The 14,357-nt window shown below is 35.3% G+C and overlaps 1 protein-coding gene across 1 annotated transcript; it reads right to left on the reverse strand.

Moving 5' to 3' along the window:
- Positions 1 to 351: 351 nt before the first annotated feature.
- LOC137652789 (uncharacterized) lies at positions 352 to 3,328 on the reverse strand. The gene is made up of 3 exons (XM_068386196.1): positions 3,184 to 3,328; positions 2,211 to 2,328; positions 352 to 1,858 (listed from the first exon to the last, which is right to left on the reverse strand). The coding sequence occupies exons 1-3, from the start codon at positions 3,326 to 3,328 to the stop codon at positions 352 to 354; spliced, it is 1,770 nt and encodes a 589-aa protein (XP_068242297.1).
- Positions 3,329 to 14,357: the final 11,029 nt, after the last annotated feature.

Consider the following 14,357-nt stretch of genomic DNA (forward strand, 5'->3'; position numbering starts at 1 on the left):
GGAAGACACAGAGCCATCTGCAGTAAAAACTGATCCCAAATATACATATTGTGAGCAGGATTCTACTGTAAGGCCAACGATCTCAATTGGGCTATCGTCTTGTGCTGTTCCACTAATAACAAAAAAATTAGTTTTCCCTGCATTAATTTTCATCCCATAAGTGTGACAATATTGCTTCAATAATGTTATGTTATGGATGATAGCTTCTCTGGTAGTTGCAAGGAGAACTGTGTCATCCATTAACACTAATAAATGGAGCCATGATAAAAAACCATCAGGATTGCAATTATTCTTGATAAGCTTAATGAGATCATTAATGTACAAAATGAAAAGAAGGCACGGCGTAGAGCTTCACTGACGAACTCCCATAGTAGTAGTTATGATTGCAGTACCAATTACGCTGTTTGTTACTCTATAAATAGCTATCAAGGCTGCCAACATAAGAGCTCCACAACCTAAACGTTCTAATACCTTAAATAACATTCCTCTAGGTACTAAATCATAAGCCTGCCTAAAATCAACAAATAGGACAAAAAGTTTATTATTTTTCTTCCTAGCCATGTCCATCAGCAATCGCAAAGCTAAGATATGCTCCATGCAACCCCTTCCCCTGTGTGCCCCAGCCTGTTCCCTGTAAGGCTTAAACCATGTTTCAAGTCGTGAACAAAGAATCATATCGTACAACTTTGCTAAACAGTTAATAACTGTGATGCCTCTATAATTCTTGGGTTCCTGTCTGTTGCCTTTCTTAAAAATCGTAAAGAGCTTGGCCAAAGACCACAAACTAGGATAAGATGCAGGCAGGAAAAGGGCGTTAAACAAAGTAGCGAGTGTCAACACCCATTCCATTGGAGGCAACTTGAGAACACCAGGGGAGACCCCATCTGGACCACATGCCTTATCAGGTCTAATTCTATTAATCTGGGATTGGACTTCTCCGACTGTTATTTGATCATCCAAGATAGGGACATTTACAAATGACAGTATATTTTCATCATCTAGACTGTTTTCTTCAGTATTTAATACATTTTCGAAATATTCTTTGAATTCCTCCTCTGTGGAACCCCCATCAGTTTTATTTTCTACCTGAAATTTTCCCTTCCAGTCTGCAGCCTGCCAGACTCTCGAGTCATCACGGTCCCGAAGGAGACAGTCCCAGCGGTCGGTCTGTGCTTCTCCACTATCCTCTCTAGACATTCCCACCCTACTCTTACACATTTCAGAACACTGGTATAATACATTCGATACACTAGAAGCAAAATCATTTACATTATTGATAAAATTGTCAGTATCTATGTTCATACCTGAAATTCGGTCATTAAACATGTTTGGGTCAATCCTCTTATACTTAATTGGTTTCTTTACCAACCCGCTACACTTGTATCCCATTAGAGATGCATGAACACCTAAGAAAGATGCTCGCCTTAACACAAAATCAAGATCGATCCTACCTTTAGACATTTTAATGGATATTGGCGCATGATCAGAAGGTAAATTCTCGGTTGGGTGTACACGAAATGATTCAATAGAATTAATCAACTGTATTGACCCTACATATACATCTAGTTCGGATACCCATCTAGTTCCTTGCTTATAAGTTTTGTTGCTAACAAAGTGTTTGTCATAAGCTTTCAGATTATTAACTACCAACAGGTTATGATCCTTACAAATTGTTGTTAGAACATAGGCATTATCATTAGGAACATTCACGTCATAAGCGATAACTGGATAAGAAAATTCTTCAGTATTGCTTATTTCCCTCACACCTCTACCGAACCGTGTATTTAAATCCCCTATTATCATAAAATTGTTATCCTCACCACCCTCTGTTAACTTTTCTTGTATTGATGCAAATTCCCTGTAAAAAAAAAATAAGGAGAATCACTTGGCGGGATATAACAAGCTCCAAATACTACTTTTGGCATTACTCGTAACTGAAACCATATCTGGTCAGGACGTTATAACCTCTAGAACTGTTCCAAAATAGAGTAATGATGTTTATCCTAGGATGCCCTCCTTCCACTCGGATCGTCAACATGCAGACCGAACTCATGTTACCTCCATTAATAGAGAGAATTTATGCCAATGTAACTTCGCTTTCTGTTAAATGTCTACACTCTCCACAATTTACTCCAAACTTCTCTGCTGTCCTCAGAGCATCACTTGATGAAGATGCACCAAGACCTCAACTCCATCCATGGGGCCATAACCTAGTTAGGGCAGTATGTGAAATCTTAGACACCTTGATATCGGTGTACCAGAGCAAGCAGTCATCCAAGATTTGCCACCATGGTGGTTTCCTATTCCTGCTGTCACTTTCACACCAACCTGTAAAGATGCCCATACCAGTCTACAGAAGCAGCTGGTTTTGGAAACAATATCCAAAGTGTCAATTTCAGTTCCTGCAGGACACCACATCTAAAAAATGTAATTTATTTCCTTCCTGCTTTTCTAATGTGAACTTTATATCATTGTGCTGCAAATTGGCAAAATCCACGAAGGAGTCGGCACAGAGTTCATTTCTGAATAAAGTCTGGGACCCAGTTTTGCTAAAATATTTATGTGCTCCCTGGAGGAGACCATGCTCGATACTTGCCCTTTGAGATACCATCCACTGTTTTATATCGCTTTATTCAAAAATGAACTTTGTGCCGACTCCTTCGTGGATTTTGCCAATTCGCAGCACAATAATACAAAGTTCACATTAGAAAAGGAGGAAGGAAATATATAAATTTTTTTAGATCTGTTAGTATCTAGAGAGAGAGAGATTTTAATACCACGGTTTTTAAAAAAATGACTTTTACTGGATTAGGTTCAAATTTTTATAGCTCTTCTTTTTATAATTTTAAATTAAACTCTATTTTTACCCTTCTCCACAGAGCATTCTCTCCACAGAGCATTCCTTCTTAAATCTAGTTGGGATTATTTTCATACAAAAGTACTTTATTTATGTGATTATTTTCATAAAAACTGTTTCCCGACTAAATTATTTTTTAAGCATCTCAACAAATTATTAAATGATAAATTGGTTCAGACTCAAAAAATAACAACAGTACCTAAACTCAAATTTTATGCGAGTTTTCCTTTTATTCATGATGATTCCTTTAGACAGAAGTTTACAAAATTCATACTACAACGTTTCCCAGCTGTTGTAGTGAACTTAATTCCCAAGAATCCTCTCACAGTTGGCTCGGTTTTTCACTTTAAGGATCGATTGAGTCCTTTGATGTCCTCTGGTGTAGTGTATCGATATATTTGCCCGAAGTATAGCTCTGGGACCTACGTAGGATCTACCAAGAGGTTGTTGAAGGTCAAAATTGACTCTCATAAAGGTGTTAGTTTTCGAACAGGTTGCAGAATATCCTTCCCAGATCATTCAAATAGTCACAATCATACTAAAATTTGCAAAATAAATATTGATAATAAAGATTTCAGCATTATAGGACAGGTATCTAATTACCATGACTTGCCTATTCTGAAGTCAATTTTGATTAAAACACTGGTTCCATCGTTTAACAACCAAGCGTCCTCCACTCCATTGTGCATGTCATAGCTTTCTTTGTTTTGTTCTGTAATTGTTGATGCCATTCAGTTTTTATTTGCACTTCTACGAGGTTAGTTCCACTTCTGTTAAATGTATATTTTTTACTGGAACTTTTTTTTTTATATATTTGTATATTTTTCATTACTGTTTCTTGATGTCACAAATATACTTCATATTTGTAGCCCTGGAGATGTGATAATGACGATCACGAAACGTCGGGATAAATAATAAAAGGAATTTTAGAACTGTCTATTTCCCTGTCCACTTTGGTTACATATGCAAATCTATCTATCTATCTATCTGTCTGTCTGTCTATCTATCTATCTATCTTTATCTATCTATCTATCTTTATCTATCTATCTATCTTTATCTATCTATCTTTATCTATTTATCTATCTATCTATCTATCTATATATATATCTTCATATAAGCCATATACTATACTGCTCCCAATATCGGTATTTTCTTAATCTTGGGATCAGAGACCCGAGTAAAAATCAACTCAAGATAATATCTTCTGGGGCCCAAGTTTGATTCCCCGGCCGACCAGAAGCAGTTATCTTTTAGATGATTTACTCTTGGGTCTCTGATCCTGATTTAGAGAGAATCCAGATATTAGGAGTAGTTTAATATATGACTTATATAAATATGAAAAACACTTCTAAATGTGAAAAAATTCATCATATACACACACATAAAAGAATATATGTAATCTTCCTTAGCACGAAGATAATTTAATATATGGTAGTCTACATAGGAAAAATTGAAAGATGTCAAAATATACAAAAATATACTTCATCCAGAAATTCAATAGATTAAATATCCCCGTAAACAATGTAAAACTCTTGAGTCTTGACGTAGAATCCCTATTTACAAAGGTCCCGATCAACGACGTATTAGGTTTTTTGAGGGAAAAATTAATCCCTTACGAAGATCACTTCCCCCTCGGTATTGAAAAAAACAATTAAGTTAATTAAACTAAGCGTGTCAAATAACGTTTTCTCTTTCAATGGAAATTTTTACAAACAGAAATTTGGTTGTAGTATGGGCAGCCCGTTATCTCCAATTTTAGCTAACCTTTACATGGAATACTTTGAAACAGAAATTTTAACAACAATTAAACCTACGAACATGGTTTGGCAACGCTATGTTGATGACATTTTCACATATTGGGATGATAGCTGGGGAGATTTCAATATATTTTTCAATAATCTAAACTCCCTAGTCCCTAGCATAAAATTTAAAACTGAATGGGAAAAAGATGGAAAATTAGCTTTTATGGACATACTAATTATAAGGGAATCGACGGGGTATAATTTCACTGTGTATAGAAAACCAACTTTCTCTATTTCCTACATTCATTTCTTTAGTTATCACGACATTTCTGTAAAAATTGGAGTAGTTTGCAATCTATTTCTTAGAGGTTTGAGAATCTGTTCCTCAGCCTACCTAAGTAAAGAATTTGAAATCATTCGTAAACAACTCGCCCAGCTATTCTACCCGACGTATGTCATAGAAAAGGCCATCAACAAAGCCAACACGATATATTATAAAGATCATGATGTTACTAACCAAAGAGATTTTAAAAATAAGATAAAACTCCCATACATAGAAGGTATTAAAAATATAACAAATCATATCAAAACTGAGAACCCCTTTGTTTTTTCATATCCAAAGACCATAGGAAGCGCCCTTATTAATGTTTATCAAAATAAAAGAGAAATAGAAGCCGGCGTTTACAAAATACCATGTAGGGACTGTGAAAAAGTGTACGTTGGGCAAACTGGCCGTTCGCTATCTCAAAGATTATCCGAACACAAAAGATACGTTAGATATGGGTATGAAAACTCGGGGATTTTCATTCACCTTAGGGATTTAGGGCACCAGATTAACTGGAGTGAGTCGTCTTTGCTTTTTAAGAGTACCTGTCCGTACAGAAGGAAAATCCTGGAATCAGCCATCATAAATCAATCAAACACAATAAACCTATCTGGGGGCCAATGGAAAGCTGACACTGTGGACAATACTCTTCTCACTCCTACCATTAAGAAGATAATCCACGGAGACCGACCACCAGACATGCATCAGAGGTCAAGACTTCCTCCAAGCGGCTCAACAATAAGAAGACGCACCTGGATGTAATTAAATTTGGCTAATCCTTCCAGCAATTATAACAACTATAGAACAATTGAACACACCCTTTTGCTTTCATATATAAACCGTCACTCTCCACTGTATTCCTTACTTTTACTTCACATCCTGAAGAGGGTCGATGTTTATTGACCGAAATATAGTGTGATTTATTCATATTTCCTGTGTTTCTTTTATGGGCCTTTTTGAAAAAAACATGTTAAACTGTTCGATTACAGTTATAAATAAGACATATATATATATATATATATATATATATATATATATATATATATATATGTATATATATATATATATATATATATATATATATATATATATATATATATATATATATGTCTGTGTGTGTGTGTGTGTTTCTGTGGGTGTGTGTGTATTTGTATGTTTCTCTGTGTATGCGTTTGTGTACTTAATGGATTTTTATAATTTATATTGAATCATGAAACAACTTTACTGACATGCATACATTCACTAAAGAAATAATAGTAAGGTTTATTTAACAACTGATTTGAAAACACAAATTTTCCATTGGTTGATGCAAAACAGTCAGGTGTTGACGAAGACACAGAAATGTTAGTTTTATTTTTTATTATTTTATTTGTCTATGTTTATTACGCTGATTATAAGAACATTAATTTACACCATAGTTATGCACATCTTGGCATACTAATATTACTCTTCAAATGATATGAATCTTATAAATAATGATACTTTCCATTCACAGAAATTCTACTTGGCAGCGATGTTTCAAACTCGTCCCACCAACCTTAACTATGCTGATGATTGTTTCCTTGGTCACTTGTACAGGGACAGGACTTAAAATACTTTTATTATGATGGAGAAAGGAAACACTAAACACTTTTATATGGAGAATAATGTTAATTCCGATAACATGTGAAAAATGCACACCATTTAAAAAAAAATATATATTCATGGCTAACAAGGAAACGATCGTTAGACAATTGACCAACTAGCAATTATCTGGCCTCTATTATCCTACCACAGTCACTTGTGATCCAGGAGTCGTAGGGAGCAGACGTTACCCTACCCTTTAGATACTACTCTGTTGGGTTGTATTGAAATTTCATCAAGCTACTCACTTTATGGTTCATTGGACTTTTGATTGTTTAGTGAGGTATCAATGGCTGAAAGTCTCGTACAGATGGATTTAGCAGTGATTCAGGTGAAGCCAGCTATCCTGTTGATAAATCGAAGAAAAAGAGATGAAAAAAAAAAAACGAAAAACAAGCACAGCCTGCAGAACACGGTGTCTCATTCGTCAGTGGTCGATCAGATTAATGAGGAAACTTCTGGTAGCAAGAGGAAGAGAATCTCCCCACGTCAAAATGATATTAAGAGTGTTTCTTTTGTTAGTGACAACGATCATGAGGAGGTTCTTGGAGGGACCATACCAAGGAAACGGCTGTATTTTCCAAGTGATCTTCGAATGAACTATAATAACAAAGTACGGTGGGCATTTAAGTTGTATAAAGCACATCCAGATTTTGATGTATTATTTTAAGAAGGAAAGTATAAAGAATGTGTTACATGAAGGATGAAAAGGCAGTGGAATTTTTAACGATAGATGGTTTTGAAAACGTCATCTTTGAAAAGCCTAGTGAATAAGGAAAAACTACTAATGTTATTATTTCTGGCATCCTTTTGTGTTCGGATTCTGACTTCCTTACAAACAATAAGAATATAGCAAAGGCTTCAAGTCATGAAATTAAGTCTGGGGGCAATGTTTTCCATAAACACCAATTAATTGCTTGGTTAAAAGGTAATGTTCCTGAAAAGATTTTTGTTCCTTGTCCTGAGTATAAAACGTAGCTGTATTTGAAGAACAAGAGCCACATTGTTTTAAGTGCAGTAGGTGGGGGACAGGGCATACAAATACCAAAATGATAGTCGATGTAGGTACTGCAGCAAGTTCCATGACTAGAGAATGTTTCCCAAAAAATTAAGGAAAACATTAAAATCACCCCAAAGTGTTTGGGAGTAAAAAACTAGAAATTCTTCTGATTTGGAAAGACAAAATAGTGACGCATTAGCTGCTCTTCGCATTGAAGTAGAGCAACTAAAGAATTTAATTCTGACACTGCAGAGTCAGGTTAATAAAGTTTTGCAACATTCAAGATGTCACTTCTAAAGATAAATTGGAATCTAAGGTAAAGCCAGCGAAGGAGCGATCTCTTGGTCGAAGTTAAGTTGAGGTGCACGCCCATGAATCGATTTCTCAAAAAACTGAATCCCCTAGTAATGGAAAGCATATTTCAGTGAATAATCGTCAATAAGAGGTTATTGTTTATCTAATCTTAAGTTATAATCCTGGAATATAAATAGTCTTCATAAAAGGGCAACTGATATTTATGCTCGTGTTTTGCCTCATAATTATGATCTAGTTAACTTGCAAGAGAATGGGGTTAATGGGTTAGGCTTTAAACTGCCGGGATACCAAAGTTTTGAATTGCCAGCCAACCAAGAAAATAATATTAGTCGTAATTACATTTGTCAAGAATAGTATTCCTTCAACATTATGTGAATCTCATTTTGTTGATGGAACTGAACTTTTGTTTCTCAAATATGTTGACAATTGCTACACACACACACACACACACACACACACATATATAAATATATATATATATATATATATATATATATATATATATATATATATATATATATATATATATATATATATATATATATCATTAACGTCAATATTCATATTTATACTTTCACTTGAAAATTTTCTCTCATATGTATTTGATTAGCAATGTTTATTAATGGGTGATCTCAATGCTCGTCATCGAAGCTTAGAAAATTTTGGGAGTCCGAATAGAAATGGTGTTGTTTTACATAGTATTTTCGACTCACTTGATAATGTCTGTGTATTAGGTAATGCAGAACCAACTCACATAACAGGATGGAGAATTGATTATGTACTTCTTTTTAATATGGCGGAGTATGAAGCTGTTGCTTACGTTGTTCGTGATTTGGTGAATGATCATTTTGCCCTTGAGACGAATTTGGCCATTCAGCGGATAGCATTCTGCCTTAAGCGTAAAAGATTAAGAATTAAAGATGATGAAAAGTTTGAATTTATGTTCAAAGTTGATAAGTGGTATAAGGAATGTCTATAAATGGACGTGCAAATGATGAAAATAAATTTTTGTATGATTTGCTTGATGTTTTAGACACAGCATTATATGAGTCTGAAAACATTAGTAACAATTTCCCCAAGAACTCCATGTATTTTAATGACAATAGTTCGAGGCTAGAATAAAGTTTTGAGGAAAGTTCAAAGAAAATGGAATTTGAATACAAGTGATAGGCGCAGTAGGGAAACAATGATACAAATTGCTCAAGGTACCTCTGAGATACGAAAAGAGGCAAGAGGAAAGTATTTTAATAACTTTTTTAGAGGATATTTCATTCACAAAATCTCTGGGTGGTGTGTGGAATGCAATAAGTAAAGTCAAAAAGAGAAATGTTGCCCATCCGAATCCTAAAGGTAAAGCAAATGAATTAATGAGAAAGTGGGCAACTGCCTCTAGTAATAGCAATTTACCAGGTAACATCCAGCCTTGTTTGCGTGACCGCCGTGTACAGAGACGGCAGTTGGTGGAAATACAGATGGGGGTGATAGATGAAACTTGCGTGCCCTTTACGAGAGATTAATTATTATTAGGAATTAAAAAAGGGAAGTCGACTTCCCCTGGAATGGATGGGGTTACATATGATATAATAAATTGCTTAATCATGATGGAGGATAGCCCTCTGTTAGATTTGATCAACCTTTCTTATTAAAACGGCAGGCTGCCTATCAAATGGAAATTGGCTTTGATTGTTCCTGTTCCTAAGGGCAATGGGGACTATAGACCTTTTTCGTTGACATCTTGCATATATAAATTGATGAAGGGCTAATACTTAACAGGTTGCTTTTTATTATAGGAGATCAGTTGTCAAATAATATGTATGGCATTATAAAAGGTAAAAGCACAACTGACTGTGTTTTGAGGATACTTTGTCATAATGCTGGTAAATGCAGGGCTTTTGTCGATTTCAAAGGAGCATTTGACAGAGCAAATAAAGAATAATTCTTGAAGAGCTAGTTAACAAGGGTGTTAAGGGATCACTATTGCAGTGGATTTATAGTTATTTGAATGAAAGAAAAGCTAAAGTATGTTTTCAGGGACATCTATCTGAAGAAATGGAATTAAAATTAGGTACCCCACGAGGGGGTGTTTTTTAAGTCTAACTTTATTTAATGTACTTATGGAAAAAATTGCAAAACATAATTTTCCTAGGGGTACAGACGTGGTGATTTATGGTGATGACATTTTGATTCAGTGCCGCAACAAGTTTGTTTTGAAAGATGCATTAGATCAGCTACAGGGTTTATGTTTAGATACGGGACTGGTTATCAATTAAAATAAAAGTAAGATTCAATCATGCATGGTAAGTGAAAATGAGTTATTTTATTGGAAGAGAACCGGAAACGGTAAATACATATAAGTACCTTGGAATGTATATTGGTTTCTATAAGAGCATGGATGAGCTTAATTATGTTAGAAATATTTGCATATCGAGACTGAGACCTTTGCATGTATTGGCCAACGGAGGCAGTGGTGTAGGTATCTCAGTTTTACGAATGATGTATATTAGTACTATTCGCTCCATTATTGATTATGCAGCTCCTGTGTTTATATGTTACTCAGAGCAAGAGCTGAAAAAATTAGAAACTATTCAAAATCGAGCCATGCGTATTATACTAGGTTGTCCAATGAGCACTCATATTGAGATCATGAGGTTAGAGTTGAACCATCCAAGTGTCACGGACATGATTCATGAAATTGTTTCAGTCACCACAATTAGAAGTATAAGGAGAGGAGAACAAGTTTTTAAAGTTGGCATCGACACGATGTCTGGTTTTCGCAGTTCCTTAATTAGACCTATTGGTCATTTAAGGAAGCTGTATAGAATATTGCTTAAATATGATGTTGTGAAGTACTGTGTCAAAATAGGAAATGTAGTTCGTCCTAAACCTTGGTAATGTAGTAGATTAGACAAAACTGTCATTAAACTAGATTTAAAAAAAAAATATAATACATTACAATTGAAACTATTTTTTTCTTAATAAAATAGATTCTTTACCCAAATGTAATGTCATTCATATGTGTTGTGATGGTTCTGTTATTGATAATAAAGTTGGTCGTAGAGTAATCCTCAGGGAATATTATAACAATGATTTGTATTGAAAGGATTTCTAAAAGAATTAAAGATTCCTCTACGGCAGCAAAATTGTATGCCATACACGAGGGTTTGAGAGTGGTGGTATGTAGAAGTAAAAATGTGTTTGTTTCTGTTGACTCGCAGAGTGCTCTATTTGCCCTGAACAGTAAAACACCTACTGATAATGTGATGTTATTCATTGTAAGAACTTAGTTTGACAGTAAAAACAGAGAGGATTTTTGTTAAACTTCTGGGTTCCCTCTCTTATTGGCATTTCTTTGATTTAATCTGCTGATCTTTTGGATAAACCGGCAACGGAAACACTTACGGCAGATATTGAGAGCATTATGAGTTAGAATAAAAAGAAAAAAATAAAGCCCAGGCAAAATATTTAGGAAGCCACAAATGCTGTTAGGATTCAAGAAGAAGGTAGTGCGAGCTTGGGGCACTAGCTTTTTGGGAGTGACAACACCCATATAACATATTGTAAGGTTTTATCCAAAGTGCATACTTTTAATGAGGTTAACGTTAGGTTAAGATTATTGTTGAAAATATATTGATGATAATCGCAAGTCTTGTTAATTGTGTGGCGAAGCTTACTCTCACACTTTAGAGCACTAAATGTTGGAGTGTTTTGAACTTTGGAATTTAGAGACAGAAATATAACTGGTGTTGTTCAATTGGTTTGTTATTTTTTGAATAATAATAAGATTTTTAAAAAAGTCTCTAAGTTTGCATGGAATATGTAATATTTAAATTGTCTTACTTACAAGGGGTTGCAAAAAACATGCTTATGCATTCCATTTGATGTATATTTGTATGTCAATAAATTATTTGAATCTTGATTGAATATTGAATCTTAACAGTTTTTTGACCAACGTGGTCGTCAAATAATATACTGTATTAATTGTGAAAAGGTGCCTCTGATGCCATCTATTGGCGATAAAGTAAAATTCGGGATGATGTAAAAGAGGGAGCAAGAAGGAATCTTTGTTATTATGACGTTCGGAACGTAACAATATTATTATTGTGTTTTATAGCAATTTTGTGCCCGAATAACATGAATAAAGTAATAAAAATAAGTGGTTGATGGGGATAATACACAATTTGGTACTCATCTGCTATCGCCATCTGTTGGCGATGGAAAGAACAGATGCCATGAGATCTTTAATCCTTGCATTCTGGAAGCTTCTTGGCGTCATTTTGGTTTAAATACAGCAAAGAATAGCCTACATAATTAGAACCTTATATGATAAACACCTGCCACATATATTTCTACATATGTATCAATCTATAACCCTTTTCCAATTTGATAGAATCTTAAACTTGAATGGAACAAGGGATGTGTAGATATATACAAAAGCCAGAGTTTTATAATTCCTTTCCGGCCTAAAAATATTTCCGATCCTTAAATAAGAAAGTCACTTGCAGTGTTTTTGATGAAGCGTATAGCACCTATATACATTTGATCCTCTTGATTTTCTCATGGTTAGGTTCTAGTCCCGTTGTTAGAAAAAGTAATTTATATATATATATATATATATATATATATATATATATATATATATATATATATATATATATATATATATATAGAGAGAGAGAGAGAGAGAGAGAGAGAGAGAGAGAGAGAGAGAGAGAGAGAGAGAGAGAGAGAGATTTTGTTTGAATCAATTTAAGTATATGGTAATTGTAATATTGTTTACATCTACATTTTAATCAAGCTATGCTAAAATAATAATAAATAAACTATAAACAGACATTTAAGTAAACATTAAAAACAATATTGTTCACATCTACAGTATATATGGAAGTTTATACAAAGGAATACAAAATAAAATATAGACAGACATTCAAGTACATATTAAAAATATTTTGTTCATGATTATATATTAAAGGTTATATAAAGGAATTCATAGGGAATACAAAATAAATTTAGTTTTATTTCGTAGGTAGGTTGTACCTATCTTTAACTATAGTTAATGCTACAAAACAGTTGATTATTCAGTATCATCTAAAATGAGGATGGCTCATGAGGATCCCATTGAGCAAATTATCATCTGTCAATAATTTTCTACATATGTCAATAACTTTGAGTCTTTGGAGTAATATGTTACTAGAAAGTGGACATTCCATGCAATAGTATTCCAGGGTGTTGGCGTAGGAGGCGTCAGACAACCTACAGCAGGAGAAGTGAGAAATTCCATCTTGCTCAGCCACCTGCCAAACTGGCCGCCAACCCAACCGAACACGCACCCAAACCACGTTATTTTGACGAACCATGAGTCCAATGCGGCGATACTTGTGTTGGTGAGGAAGGAAGTGTTCCTAATTCTATATTGATACACTTGTGGCTCTATCGGCATTACTACGATGACGAGTAGGTGAGCTAGTAGCTTGGCGCACAATTTTTCTGCAGCAGAGGAGAGGTGGAGTGGGAGCATCAGCCTCTGGAAGATCCAGTTGACAGGCAACCTTTGCGAGATGGTCAACGGTGTTGTTAGCCAAAAGACCCACGTAAGAGGGAATCCCTAGGAAGTGCACTACCAGTGAGCTCATGTTGGCTGTGTCTAGCTGCCTAAGTATCTGTGTAACCTTTGGCTGGTATGCCTGATTATGTGATGAAAGAGCTTGGAGTGCTTGTTGCGAGTCGCAGATGATCAAGCCGTTGTTTCTGGTTCATGTGATTGAAATAACTGCATCGGGAAGTCGATGTAGTTCACAATACGTGGAGGCATACGGCCTTCTTGCGGGTGTTCTAAAGTTGGAGAAAATACAGCATATCCAGCACTGCCATCCTTCTGCAGAGAACCGTCCTTGTTCATGTGAAGGGCTATACTGAGGGACGAGGACAGTCTGTTGATGGTCTCCAATATACATTGTTGTTGAAGTTGAGGCAAGTCAGACTCCTGTGCCGGCAATATCATACACTCCAATTTCTAAGATTGGAGTGTAAGATATTGCCGGTACAGGAGTCTGTCAGGGTGCTAGGCCATGATCCATGTTCTCTGCCATGATGTTGATGACAAGCCCCCGAATGCTTGAACAGACAGTACAAACTAGTGTATGTCCTCCTGGTGTAGTTGTAGACAAGGTGCATCTAGATCCAGAGAAATTCTGATGATGTGTGAATAGTGAGGAGACAGGTGAGGTTAATACAGGCATTTGATGCTGAAGTAGGTGATATTGGAGCATATTCTCTCAACAAGTGGAGGGATACGGAGTTTTTGTTGCATGTTTACAATTCTAGTGGAGGCTGGGCAACATAAAATGAGTGTCATTGCTTGGTTCTGGAATTTTTCAAGAGGATGTAGAGTTGATCTGGAGAGTTGACATAGTGCAGAGGAAAGATAATCTACCACTGAGTGAATGAAAGCGGTATATATGGTTCTGGTGACTGGGATAGATACTCCTACAGAATAAT

The sequence above is a fragment of the Palaemon carinicauda genome, chromosome 14, assembly GCF_036898095.1.
Source record: "Palaemon carinicauda isolate YSFRI2023 chromosome 14, ASM3689809v2, whole genome shotgun sequence".
Taxonomy (NCBI): domain Eukaryota; kingdom Metazoa; phylum Arthropoda; class Malacostraca; order Decapoda; family Palaemonidae; genus Palaemon; species Palaemon carinicauda.